At 35.2% G+C, this 15,184-nt stretch overlaps 1 protein-coding gene across 2 annotated transcripts in view; it reads left to right on the forward strand.

Moving 5' to 3' along the window:
• Positions 1-14,896, forward strand: part of LOC137920174 (uncharacterized) — a 60,204-nt gene extending 45,308 nt beyond the window's left edge. For both annotated transcript variants that reach the window (XM_068763432.1, XM_068763433.1), the window contains 4 exons: positions 10,877-10,991; positions 11,932-12,053; positions 12,835-12,915; positions 14,385-14,896. In XM_068763432.1, the coding sequence (XP_068619533.1) occupies positions 10,877-10,991; positions 11,932-12,053; positions 12,835-12,914 (317 nt within the window). In that variant the 3' untranslated portion in view covers position 12,915; positions 14,385-14,896. The remainder of the gene's footprint in view (positions 1-10,876; positions 10,992-11,931; positions 12,054-12,834; positions 12,916-14,384) is intronic.
• The last annotated feature ends 288 nt before the right edge of the window (positions 14,897-15,184 follow it).

Raw genomic sequence — 15,184 nt, forward strand, 5'->3', positions numbered from 1 at the left:
GGGTAAAAATACTAGAAGAACCAAAGAAGACTAGAGAAGCAGACCATAGAGTGACAAGTTCAACTTAGGACAGAGACACGATAGACAAACGAACTCGTTAAGATTTTTTTTTATGACCCCCGCTATTGGGGGCCTCTCGTATCCCTATTTGTGGTGGGATAGGGACTTTACTAGCATTTAATTTTTTTCACGTTATCTTTTATTTTCTCTCTCTTCTTTCATTCTTCACATTCTCTTTCGGTCCGTTTTCTATCTTTCATGCCACATTTCTACTTTCTTACCCTTTTGTTCTGTTCGTCTATCATTCTTCCCTTTTTCTTTTTACATTTTTCGATTTGTATTTTTATTTTACATTGTTACTTATTCTATAATTATTTTCTATCACAGTTTTGTTTCTATTTACATTTTTAATCTATTTATCTTTTTTATACTCTGTTTGCTTTATTTCTTTCTATCGCCCTTTTGGCGATCTCTTTACAAAGGGATATGAATGCCTGTTTGTCATCTCCGCCTATCAGGGAGGGTATTGTCTCCTCAGCACTCGAAGCCGTACTCGTTAAGATTGTTGGAATACGCTGGATGCGGGACCCTTTCCAACCAATTCTATTAGTAATGAGAGTATTGCTTATATTCAGCAGTAGACGTCTCAGACCTGAAAAGATGATGAGAAAGACAGCCTAAACGAAGTCCTGTCTTGGAGACCAGATGGCCCAGTCACGCTGAATTCCGAAGAACAAGTAATTTTCAAAATAAACAATTTAATGTTTAGTTAGCCCCCTTGTGGAAAGAATTCTACTAAAAACGAAATGTAAGGAAAATTTCTATACCCGCTATTAAGTTCCATAGGGTCTCGTTCCTTTGTAAGTCAATTAATATGCAGTAAATTTATGTTTTAGTAAATCAAGAATTTTTTTAAGCACAAACTTTTCTAAAGACATATTACTCTATTTCAGAATAAAGATTTTTTTTAATACAATCATAAAAAAAAATATTACGAACCCAACTAAGTTTGTCGTTACTTCTTCTAAGTAGGTGAATTGCTAAGAACTAATTTAAAATTTGTCTTAAGATGACAATTATAAATGATTGATTTTAAAATGCCTGCGTCGGTAAGAAAGGACATATCTCTATCTATTTTCAAATTTATAGTAAATACTACTTGTCACTGTAATATTCTATCTATAATCATTAACGAGATTAATGTATGTATTATATGTTAACGGTGTAAATTTGGTGAGTTTGTAGTTGAGTCATTGTAATTTAAAAAAAAAAAAACTTAAAAAAATAAGTTAGAAACCTTCGCGGTGTCATACACAACAACTTCGCTAAAGATCACATGATCAAATGCATAGTTTACGATTCAGTAAGAGACATACAGATATTCATTTGTATATATAACATATATATTATAAGTACTCTTATATTCCATTATAGTACCCCCTTATATCGGTAGATGACAATCGTTTCCGGTTCATAATTTCAAAACAATGTAATACGTTCTTCGCATAATTAGATGTTTTGTATTAACTTGTTCTAGTTCTTCCTTAGTATGTTTTTCTTAAAAAGTCGCATCAAAACTAATGGCTGTATTCAATTATAGATGCCTTTTGTGAAAATTGTGTTTTATTAAGTCATCGTTCAAAGTTGCAATTTTATTGTTTCCGTCATAAGTGATACAAGAATTCATATTTCTTTATTAAATTTTAGACTTTTTGTTTTACTTAGACTTAAAATCGATTTGCAGTTTAGGTTCTGATATCTGTAAGGTGAATATGTGAATTTTACGTAATCAAACAGCCAAAGAACACCAACTGATGGTCATGGGTATATCCTATATATTTCCAATAGGACCAGATGGAGGTGGCCTGAATTCAACATCTTCCAATGGTCTTCACAAAATAGTTAAAATAAATTTTAATATCGACCATTGCTTCTAAATACGTGTATAGAAATACAATACCCACAAAAACACATTACCGATTTTGACAGAAAGTGTGATATTCGCAATATAAATACCAGAACCTAAAACAAATTTTGCTCAAGGTCACCTAAAGAGAAAATTGTTAAGAATTTTTTTTTCTATTTACTTATAAGGCGGTAATTATTGTGTATGGTATACAAAAGTATTAATTATAATAATAAATAAATATACTTAGGAATGTAATTACTTAAACACGTAAAAAGAGGTTGTCTATTGTAACCTTTATGGTGATTGTATGTAGAAGCTATTGAATTTTTAAGAGGCGGTACCGCCCCCTGGACGAAGTCGGAGCTGGAGCTTTCTATTTTCACGAGGGAGAAAAAGAGAATTGATTTATATTGATTTTTGTGATTATTAATATAGTACATAAGACGCTTTAAGGTCACCCAGTGAGAAATGGTGAGGGCTATGCTTGAAATATCTCTGTAAGGATGGAAATAGAAGATCCAAAGACGAACTATGATCACCGAAGTAGCTCGAAGATGCTCGTCTGAAGTGGCAGCGGACGGGCCGAAAGTTCCCGAGTGGCGACTACGAGCCGGTAGACGCGGCGTGGATAGGCCGTGACCCATCTTACCCTACCCGCATCCCGTGACTTCTCACGACCGTAATTATGATGCGGGTCCACCTATTGAGGGCTTTGCACACGCCGCTTCTACCGGCTTGTGATCGCCACACGAGTTGGACTCTGTATTTGGCACTAATCGGTGTAACATAACTCCTGAAGATGCCCCGTGGAGGCGTGAAACACGTGTTGAGTATTTTGGCGGTGGCGGTTGTATGATTCGCATTGTTTGCCGCATACGCATTTATCAGCGGGCTGGCGGGCGGTGCACTTTGTTGCACGACTACCACTGCATGTGCGGAGGTGGCTAAATATTGGTTCTTTTCTTACTTAAACTTTCCGTACACGAGCGGTGTGATAAGTTGAACTTGTTATTTATGACTCGATCCCGCATCGAATCTTTATATCATGGTTGCACAGATGCGGCCTGCCGGTCAAATATTGGTGTCCCGCCGACAGCAAAAATAATACTCTCGTACATTTGAAAAATATTGAATTCTATTCCAGAATAAAACCAAAAAAAAAATTAATTACCTATACTTCTGGCGGCCGGCCCGCCATCGGTTCATGATTTGTCCGAGAGGCCCCTAGTCTTAATAAGTCTGTGCAACTATGCTTTATATGACTACTAACTTACTTAATTGTTGTATTTATATTATACTTATTTAGCTAATACGTCTAAAATTAATATAAAAATGCAAGTATACTTAGATGTCATTTAGTTAATTATACATTAAAAATTATTTGCAACAGAGGCCCTTAGTCATTGATACGATCAATTTTAACAGCTACAGTGAGTCACAGTATACAAAAACAAACACTCCTATTATTTCTACATACGTAACACTTTGGATCCACGGTCCACTTACCACGAGCTATTCACGCGAATATAGCGCTTGTGTGTTGGTAACAAGATATACAATGAGATGAAGTTTGTGTACAAGATGCACGATTTAGGGGCAATCAGACGTGAACGCAGACGCAACCCACTTTCCAGCCAAAGGTTCGAGGAAGTCAGCCGTGGGCGCGTTAGGTAATGTGACGTAATGATGAACAGAATACGTGATAAATAGAAAAGATATTAATTGACCTTTTGTTCCATCTTAAAAATTACAGCAAGTACTATTTTAAACCTTCCTTTTGCTAATTTTAAATCTAAAATTAAAATTATAACATTAAATACAGTTTAGTTTCTGGTCGCCTCATCGTTCCGAGCCAGTGGTAGCTTACCACTGTTAATGTTAAAATAATCGACGGTTCAAAAGTGAGTTTAAGTTAAGTTAGTTAAGTTGCCCACTGTTTGCAAACGGCGGTATATATTTCATGACTAGAGAAATTTACGATCGATTAGTGATATTTGATATCGAAATTTTTTAAAACTTAAACACTTATGTCATTTTTCTGGTGTTTCAACTACTCTCTGGTTCTTTTCATCCTTATTATCTTCAATCGCTGAGTGAGGACTTGACCTTTTAGTTTCATGTAAGGCCCACAGTCTCAGATCTTAATTATATATAAAACACATATCAAAATTTAACAATTTCTACTTGCAGTCGGGCTTTCTTGCAAATCTGCTTCGGTAACAGATGTTCTTACGGATCTAGGCCGGCTTGAAGTGTTCTTGTCATCAACGCTTCAGTCTTCATTGGAATTTTTAATAGTGCGTTAAACAAATCTTTGCGATATTAAAGTTTTTACCTTATCAAAGTTAGCGATTGACCATAACGGTGTGAAACAATTATAGCTACTCGGTTCATTATCATAGGTAATTAAATATTGAATGCATTCCAAGTAAATTAGTTGTATAATTTTTTTAAAATTAAACCAAAGTATTGTAGTGTGAATATGAATCAAACACGATTATTACTCGATGAGATACACAATCTTTCTTACGTGACTCACTTGATAAGTCGCTCAGATCTTTGGAGAACTTGAAATTGACTATGCCTGCTCATTCCACTGTGTTTATGGAGAAATGTTTTACTACTGTCGATGTCAGGTTATGAAATGAGCTAACAGAACCAATAAGATGCGCTAAATCGCTGTATTTAAAATAATAGTAATAGAGCACTTCCTTGGCCTCTAATTCCTTTTCCACTAATATATATATACATGTGTTTATTTTTATATGTATGTATGTGTGTATAGTAATGTATGTATTTGTATGTACGTACATCTTAAACTGCCTTCTTCATGTCTCTCATCTCTATCCAAAGGTTGTTTGGTAGAGATCGATTGGAGCGATAAGACCGTCTCTTGTACTTTATATAATTGATTTCTTTTTTTTTAGTTATTACAATAAAGAGTAAATAAAAATATAAATGAAATCGTTATACACAGGTTAGTTTGTTAAAGATAATAAAACTTTTTCAATGAATCCCTGTATGTTTATAACTTAATTTAGATATTAAAGAGTGTTCACTTTGAACACTTAATATTTATGTATTGCGACGGAATAGGTCAGGCAATTAACTTCTCGCAATCCGAATTTTGATAACTATTTTTCTTACTATGCTATCATTATGTTACTTATTATTTTTGTAACTATTCACATATGGATAGGTTGTATTAGGACCTTGAATAAGTTCTCGCTGTTTTTTGAAAGATGGCGTTGCGGCACTCTGTGCCTGGAATTTCATACGGTAACAAATCACCAAAGTATTGCTATATGTAACCTCAAATTATAGTACAATAGAGTTTACCACAGTGTCAACTACATATTTATTTACCTTTTGTGAAAATGTGTACTTTTGTGCCAAATAAAGTGTTTTTGCAGGGAATTTTATTGCACTGCTTTATTTAGAAACAATCTGCAGCAGAAGCACACAGAATTCTCGTTGAGACATATGGTGACAATGCTTTGTCGAATACAACGTGCAGAGACTAGTTTAGGCGCTTCAAAAGTAATGATTTTGACCTTGAAGACAAAGAGCGTTTTGGAGCACCGACAAAATTTGAAGACAAAGAATTGGAGGCATTGCTTGAAGAAGATCCATGTCAGACGTTAGTAGAGCTTGGGAAAACGTTACAAGTAGATGCGTCAACAGTTTCAAAACGTTTAAAAGCGTTAGGAATGATCCAAAAGCAAGGACATTGGGTGCCGTATGAGTTGAAGCCGACAGACGTAGAACGATTTTGTTTAAAATATTCTATCGATACCTTTATACGTTCTGCTCTACTTGTCAATTGCGTCACGGAGGCCGACGACGTCGACGTAAGTAGGCTGCGTTCGGGTCAATAGCCTGTGCATACAATATTAACCTTTGCACGGTTTACATAAGATCTATTTTGTTATTCAAAGTTTGAGCCGTATAATGAAATAATAATCACGTAACTTTGGTATAACGCTTGTAATAAAAATATTTTTGTCAATTCATTTGATTGAATGATTGTTATAAGTAAACATTTAGGGTAACCAGTTTTTGTTTCGAAAGAATGTTAGTTGGCAGGAATATAAAAATACTGTTATATATTTGCTGGTAAATTTAATAGTGGACTTTGCATAAAATATACGCAAATTAATAAAGCAAAGTCGTATTCTTCTAGACAAACATTGGATGGATTCATTTATCAAGGCAGTGAGTAGTCCAGCGGTAGAGGACTGAGACTTGCGATCGTAGGCCGCTGCTTCGATTCTCAGATACGATCTTATGCAATTCATAATTTGTGTATTAAATATATTGAATTGGGACAGCTTGAAAATCGCCAACTCCCCAGCTGAGCGTCGCGATTATGGTATATTCCCTCGTAGATATCTTTGAGGGAGGCCTTTATATATATTTATATATATATGTGTGTGTGTGTGTGCACACAGAGTATTTATGACACAAAAAAATCTCGAACAACAAACAATCGGGGTCAATTTTTAGGATTCATGTGTTTTTGTCTCCATACGGAATAGCATAAATATTTTAATACGAGGTTCATCAATCTATAATGTTAGCATTAAAAAACATCTGTCGAGTCGTTCGTTTGTAATAAATGATGTAATAATACGCAACTAACACAATTGAAGATATAATAATGCTTATTTATACACCTATTTGTATAAAATACACCTAATTTTTACACGGTCGATAAGTTCCTTAGAAAAGTGTCCTAAATGTACACGCGGCAGGGTAGTTGAGAATAATTCCCTTTTTAAATACGTGCAAAATTAAAAAAAGTAAATATTTTCATGTTACGTAATGGTTTATAAAATAAAACAAAGACTATTATTTTCTTTTAAAAATTAAATATTTGTACAGTAAAAATTCAACCCATAAGAACAGAATTTGGTATAAATTTAAATTAGGAATAAAAACCAATTTTGTATCTGTTCTTCGTTTGATAATAAGCATGCACCTTTATTACGTTTGGCTTCCCAACCTTGTTAGTGCCATTACCGACCGTTCAACATTTATTTCAAATTAAAACAGAACTCCGTGAAATGCTATAAAAGTTGCAATTCAGTTGCGAACAATTGTTGGTTTAGCGAGATTTTAAAACGTCTAGAGTTTTCCGCGGAGGCTGTCGTCAGCCGTAAGAAAGTTTACTTGACGACGCCATATACAATAAGGTTTTTAAAACAATAAAGGTCTGCGCCAAATATTCAAGAGGTCTATAAAACAACACATTAGGCTCCAGCGCCTTGTCCAGTGGGCGAAGGTTCGATGGCCTCTGTGATGCAACACGAACGACAAGAAAGTGGGACAAAAGTACCTTTGCAGTTGTTTCTTACCTCTATACCCGATTTATACAGTGTGTTCCGTAATAAAATGAATAATCCTAAAGTATACAGCTATCAAGAGCACAAAGAACATCCATATTAATTCTAATCGGTGTTTAAAATATGAAGTTATAAACACACACTACTGCCGCGAGTTGAATTTGTTGCGTTTTTGGTGATACCGTATTTCTCTTAGACATTCTTAACCCCAATCATATTTACATAGTGTACCTATTTCTACCAAAGCTAATAAATTACCATGCTCATACGTAAATGAAATATCCGATTTCCTGTTTGAATGTATGAAATACGGTTGTCAGGAACGGTATAGAAATGATATTTATTATAATTGAACAAAATAGTATGTAAATTTATCATTTCTATAACAAACGCAAAAAATATTAATTTTTGATCCATTTCTCATTGCATTTTTTATATTTTCATTGCAAAAGTTCATAATGGATCATTTGACCCCCTTATAGTATGTTAAGTGTTTAATAGGAATGACGTAAATTGTATAAGTATCTAAATTAATTTTTGGAAAAAAAATCAAACAAATGTAAATAATATAAAATATATACCCTCAGTTTAAAGGGTAAATATGAAGTCGTATGAATTTTTTTTTTGTGAAAATTGTTTTTTTTTAAGTTTCAACCGGGGCACAAGTCCTAGCTATAAGGAGAGTAATCGACAGATGGAGATGAAGTAATCCAACGCTAGGATGTACGTACAGGATGTCCCACAAATCAACGTTTAGTAGAAATCGTGAGCTAGTGAATAACAGAAAATTTATTTAAAGAAGTGTTATTTTTTATATATAATTTATTATTTTTCGTTTATTCTTTACAGAAGGAAAAAAATGCAGTGCAATGCAATTGTAGTAATAGCAATGAAAATATAATTATTATATAAGTGCACCAATTAGGTCCGATTTTTATTTATTGTATACACGCCAACTACAATCATCTGTCTCTTTCACTCGTTTACAAAAATGTCGAAAGAGCGCTATATCAATTTTATTCGACTAATATATGTAGCTAGCTACCAAGCCCTTCAAATTACATCAAAGTTTAATACATTGATGTCTATAATCTAGAACTACAGTGCTACCGAAACTGCTGTACCGCGCCTTGGGTATGCGCGCGGCGAGACAAGGGAAGTATCGGCCTCTTAATTAATCCGTCGATAATTATAAGACCCAATAAGATAATAATAAGACGTCAATATTTACGACCGCGGTGCTCATGTTTATTTCTCCTCGGCCCCCACTTCATCGTGTATTCCTTAGGCGTGGTACAGCAGTTTCTGTAGCGTTATGATATAATCTATCATGAGAATTGAAATACATTGTAACCTTTATTTTGGTCCTTTACCGCCATTGGGAATTGGAATGTGGCCAATGTAAGTGTATGATGTTTTTGGGTGGTAATTTAAACAGTGCGGGTCATTGACACTGTCGATTCTCGACCGGTTTGTTTCCGTTGGGTTCTTTTAACATTTGAGTTCATTCCGATATTTATTTCTGCTTATTTTGAATAACATTATGTTATACAATATAGACTACATGAATAAAAACTTATGTAAAACTATTTACGTTGAAGTCGAAAGTGTCGGTCAGACTTCAAGTGGATTATTTTTTTTAATAATTTTTGTTACTTAGTACGGTTTAATGAATGAAACATGATCATGCGCACTAATCAGGTGTATAAAAAATCAGCATCACTCTGCGGTTCGTCTGCGGTACAATGTTGAACTCACACGCACTCACGCAAGCACGCACGCGCTCGCATGCACGTAAAACTACTTCACGTCCGTTTAACATATAGTTGATTTGTAAACAAAAAGCTTTCTATAAATCAACGATAATTAATTTGAATATAAAGTTATTTAACACATTCCATGCCATATGGGGCGTATTCCCATTGCACTTTCCGATCAGGCCATTTTCAGTTCTCATTGAGAAACAAAGGATTCATAAAATATGAATTGTAGGGTCGAAGTCGAAACTTCACATCACGTATGAGCGTACGTTATCATTTATTCCTATGTCCCCAAGATGGGGCAGAGAGCGTCCACAGTACGTCGCCATCCCGAGCGGTCTTGAGCCTCGCGCTATACTTCGCTCCACGTCATTCCAACTGCCTTCACTTCTGCAATGAGCGGCCACGTCTTCACTTTCCTTGAGGATTCCATTCTAGGGCTTATCTCGGTATGTGATCAGGGTACCTTCGGAGCGTGTGGCCTATCCAGTTTCACTTGCGACGTTTGATCTGGTGAGACTTTCTCGGGCCAGTATATACCGAGAATACGTCAAAGACAGTTAACGAAGACTTGGAGCTAATGCGTGATATCTTTGGTGACATTCCACGTCCCGCATCCATATAGCAACACGGTTTTCACATTGGACCGGAATATTTTGAGCTTAACTCTCCTAGTCAGCTTTCGTGGTTGCCATACAGAACTTAGCCGTGCGAAGGCTGCCTTTCCCTCGGAGATTCTCGAAGTGGTGTCCTCTTCGGTCCCTATGTGCGTTCGTAATGCATATTAAAATGTGTTACTTTTTGTCGTTAATTATAGCTTTACAGTATTGATAAAGAGTAAATCATATGTCTTAAACGACTTTTTTCAATTTTTGAAGTGTGGGTCGTATACGCCCCACGCGGTCTGAATGGAAAATCTTTAAAAATTGCTATGGCACGTAACGTGTTGAAAACGTTTTTTCTTACTATAATATTATTACTTTACTAACAATTTCTTAGACCATTGATTTTTGGATAGACTAAACTATACTGTATACAAAAATCAAAGGTTTGACAAATTAATTGACTGAAATGGAGCTATACGTACACCCTTTGTGCATTACTTATATAGGATTGCCAATTCTCAAACAACTTTCAAAAGAATATGTAGCAGTGTCTTCTGCGTATCATAATACCGTCCTGCGATCGCCTACCTGCCTGCTAAACGTGGCGATAGACATATCCGCCCATAGCTGTCTTCGGGCGAGGCCCACGCCTTGCAGTGGACGTCAATGGGCTGAAACGATGAAGTAACAGACAATTTATCTGATACTAGCTTACTCTACAGAAGTTCAGTGTTTCCTATGAGTATAAAAAAAAGTTATTTCAAAACTGTAGCGGTTATTGTAATTCTTGCATACATAATATAGTTAAATAAATTTTCTGGTGCGTAAAAGAATATATATGTACATATATATATAAATATATATATATATATATATATATATATATATATATATATATATATATATATATAAACACACATTATTGTGATTGCGATTACGTTTCCAATACTTATAATACTTTATGGTACATGTTTTTTTGGTATATTGATATCAAATATTATAATTTACTGTCTTTTGAATGGGTAAAGTGAATTTTTTTCTCTTCATACCAAGACACTTCATGCAGTCACTACACACTTCAAACATATTGCATATTCGGCTTTTCTTTTTTATTTACATAGTTATATTATAGTCAATCTAACATTTGTACTATTATTCGAATTACGCAGTTAATTTTAGTAAATAACTTTCGCTATTGCGCGAGTCTATTTGTTTTTTGTCGTTTGGGAAAGTAAATGAAAGCGTTTGTTGTTCCAGCTGCAGAGGTGCTGTCTACCCAGAGGCCACTCGCCCGATGTCGGCCGCTCCACGCCGCCACCTTAGAATCCCGGAACAAGGCGAAGAAATGCGCCGAGTTCCTGCAACCCTACAGGTACATTTTTTACAGACCTGACTAGTTACGTTCCTACAGTCGAAGATAGAGAATGAATCGGGTAGGAAATATAAGTGCTGTATATAAATATTATGACAGGATTGGCCCACTTATAAGCAATAGCATACAATGCCAACTTTCAAATTACTGAAGACGTCAAAATTTAAATATGCGTTCGGAAACTTTAGTGCGCACGCGCAAGAATCATTTAAAACCTAAAGAATTGTGGCTGTAGTGGCCAGCATTAAGATTTCTTACGTGAACGCTACTCAGTGATTCAAGAATCGAATAATAATAAATATTACTAACGACACACTGAAATGATTCAATATCTGATTATCAATTCAGCCGTACGACTACGTGTGCTTCCTTCGTAAATACTATATCCGGTGGCAGAAATCGAATTTTAAATTTAAAAAAAAATGCATTATTTAACTATTTATTTCAATAAAAACTAAAAAAATAAATGTGCGAATTTATTTCTAAATCATCACGTACCCTTGGAATATTGTACAGAAAACAACAGTCGCAATCGCATACGAATCATTGGCGATTAAGCTTCGATTGCTAACGCGCGTTGTTCACCCGTCCAATGCGACGTCGTGACTAAAATACCCGTACGAATGACGTTACCCCTCCCCCGCTACCCCGCCTAACTGTAACGAAAAAAAAATTAATTTGAAATTCGAATTCTGCCAACGCATACTCTGTATCTATAGGCGTAATTGCGTTATGCCAAAGTGAATTGATATGGATGAAACGGAGGTAGTATATAGGCCGCTCTATTTCATCTATCCGCCATCAACGCTCGTGTTTTCTTCGGTCCCCCCCTCGACACGTTTTTCTAAGACAAGGTAGAGTGGTTTTGGTAGCACTACAGTGATACTATTAATCGATTTATAAATAAATAATACTCAATACTTATTGCTTCTGTTAACAGACAGCGTCCTGAAACCTGCACAGCTCTAGCCAGGCGTTTGGTGTCGGGCGCTCTGGGCGTGCGCCTCAGCACGGCCCGCCAAGAGCGCGCCGAGGAGAGACGCCTCATTACTATAGCCAGAGGTATTAAACAAAAACCAAATAATCTGCATTAACATCTCAAAACTGTGTTTCTATAAATTCGTATGTTGGCGTTTCTATAATTTGGTATGGATCTTTACTTCGAATCCATGTTAAAAATGGCTAGTAGTAAAAAGTGGATAATGCAGATATACGACCTTGTTAAAGTCGACGGTAAACGCTGGATGCAGACTAGGATCTAAGCTGAAAATAATGATGAAAGAAATTGTGATAAAACCTATTTACTACCAAAATGAATTATGGGTGCACTATGTGATATTTTAATACAACGAAGTCATGTTGACATATTTTTATACCAGTTCCTGTGCTTTATCGTTGAGATAAACAGTAAAAAATGTAGTTCCTTTTGATATCTAATTAAAATATCAAATAATGGCAACACTTTAGCAACCAAAACATACAAACTAAAAATTGTACTTTAAACACTCACACATATGTTCAGTCAATGTGTAACACAAGTTTAAATACCATTTCTACTCAACTACCATTGTAACTAACAGTCATCATCATCATTTCAACGTTGAGAAGTATACTGCTGGACATAGGCCTCCTCCATAGATTGCCAACAGTACCAGATGGAAGCGATCTGCATCCAGGTCACTACTTCAGAACCTGAGCTTTGTATTTATTGATTTCCTCATTACTTATTTGATCTCGTAAAGAAATCCTGAGATTTAAAATATCGTCGCAGTGCCTTCACTCGTACTCATTAGTATTATAAATGTATTGAAAGTTGATTGTGATTTCGTTTGATACGTTACAGAGAAAAAACGGCAGGCGGCGCTGCATAAGGAGGCCGCGTGGGACGGCTCGCTGGCCAACCAGTCCGTCGCCGACACGTGAGGTGACGGCATGCGAAATGCGACCTTATGCTCATTGTTAATTGTAGTTAATAAAGCTTTTATTATTATGTTACTTGGGTAAGATATATTTCATGGTTAAAGACACCAGTAATAGAGTATGAATGCGATGTCTTTAAGTGTAATTTTCCTACTAGAGGTAACAGCGTTTCTCTTCGATTAGAGGGGGAGGGGGTCTTCTTAGGAAACCCTGTTTATCGAAGACACTTGGGGGAAGACTGGGTTATGTGGGATTTCTATGTATTATATACTAGGGGTTGGGGCATCAAGGTTCTAAAATGAAGGAAATGGACCAGCAAAAAGCAGAGTACGATGATCGCCCATAAAGTGAATAGGGGTTCGTAATGAGGTAATCAAATATGGGCTGGATTCAACCGGTCTTATTGGAAATCTATGGGAGATGTTTATATACAGGACTGGATGTCCTATACCGGGAATGATGAAGATGATTAATTCCCACTAGGTGATTATATCCAATAGAGGCTCTTCTGAGCATATACACAACTGTAGTGATTCAATATAATTCGAGTCACAGCTATCATGCACGATCAGTGGGTTTCCACTACTAAAGGATATAAACTCTATCAACAGTTCTTCAATATGATTCTTCTATTACACAATTATTTTCATAATAAAATATAAAAATTGGATACTACAATTTTTTTAGTGATCCAATTAACCGATAGATGGCGTTGTGATATTTTCAGAAAAGACATGTATGGTGTGTACTAAATACTATATTACACCATTGCACCCATTAAAAAACTACATTTGTAAAGAGCAACTGTTGAGTTTCTCCCTGACTCTTCTCAACAGAACTGCCTTCCGGGTGGTGGTAACTTCCTGTAGGGACAACAATGACATTTTATGTTGATTGACGATTCGAAAGTGCATGTTCGAATGAAGAGTATTTGGATTTTGATTTGAAACTGTTTTAGTGCGGTGAATAGAGTTTGCATAAAAATACATAAATTACAAGTATTCTTAAAAATATTTTTATAGACACAAAAACAAATGTTCTATCTAAAACTTACAACCATTATCCTTTGTAATCCAACAATACGCAAACTATATTGTATTTAATGGAATCAAGCGTTACTTCGCGGAAGTCCATCCTAAGTAAGAAAAGGACCAATATTTAGCCACTTCCGCACATGCAGTGGTAGTCGTGCAATGAAATGCACCGTATTTGAAGATCGGGACAATTTTTTTTTCTGTTACCATGAAATCGGTTATCATTTTTAACTAAAAAACAGTCAACTGACTGTCTTTTCATTAGACGCTTCTATATGTCTCGGTATCCAGGTGTACAAGATATATACACAATTTTTTTTATTAGTAACTTCATCGATTATGTTCCAATTTGATTAAAATTTACTGTTTTTTCATCTTCTATCCTCATCTAGTTGTAACCATGTTTGATATATTCTCATTGCAATACTATGTTTTTTAGATGCTGAAATAACAGATGCCTGATCCGTGCCCGCGACATCTGTACAGGAACGTAAGCTGCTCTCAAATAAGTCGACACTCGTTTTAATATATAGCCGTTAATATTTTTCTAAAAACGAAAATTCATTATAAGATATATCACGCAGGAGGTTTCCTACCTTATGTCTATAACAATAAGGTTTAAGTTTCGTTGTAGTTTACTGCTAAGGTTTTTTCTCTTGTGATTTGTTGCGCTTCCTATGCCGTCGATATTAACACAAATTTCTAGTATTATTTTAATTTTTTTATGGTTGTTGCTCTCGTTATATCTAACGTGTTGTGTCACATTAAAATGTATTTTAAGTTTATAAACCTAACCCTTCTTTTGCCGCAACATGGCGCCTGTCAGTGTTTGGAATGAATTTTTTTAATGATATATGAAATATTATTGTTTATGATATATGATTCTGTGCTCTGTAGCATATCCAGAGCAAGCGATTTTAATATGTATTTTTAAGATAATTCGATATAATTTAGCCTTTTTTATTTCGGGCAGATCTGACCTGGACGAATATGTCCATAGGCAGTTGACATGTTAAGTGCAATTTGCATTACTATGTTTAATTTGTTAAATATTGCATCATATTAAAATTCATTCAAATTTGATACTTAAACTATGGTTATAAAATATATTTTACAATGACGATCTCAAAGTCTGGGCACCCTTAATACATTTAAAAGGATGAATTAACGTAATGGATTGAAAATCAATTAAGTCCTTATTAACGATCTAGTTTTTATGTTTACCATGGATAAATTATT

This window comes from Battus philenor, unplaced genomic scaffold (genome assembly GCF_028537555.1).
Source record: "Battus philenor isolate CCGP_79_NKW_IND1 unplaced genomic scaffold, ilBatPhil1.0.hap1 SCAF_18, whole genome shotgun sequence".
Classification (NCBI taxonomy): Eukaryota; Metazoa; Arthropoda; class Insecta; order Lepidoptera; family Papilionidae; genus Battus; species Battus philenor.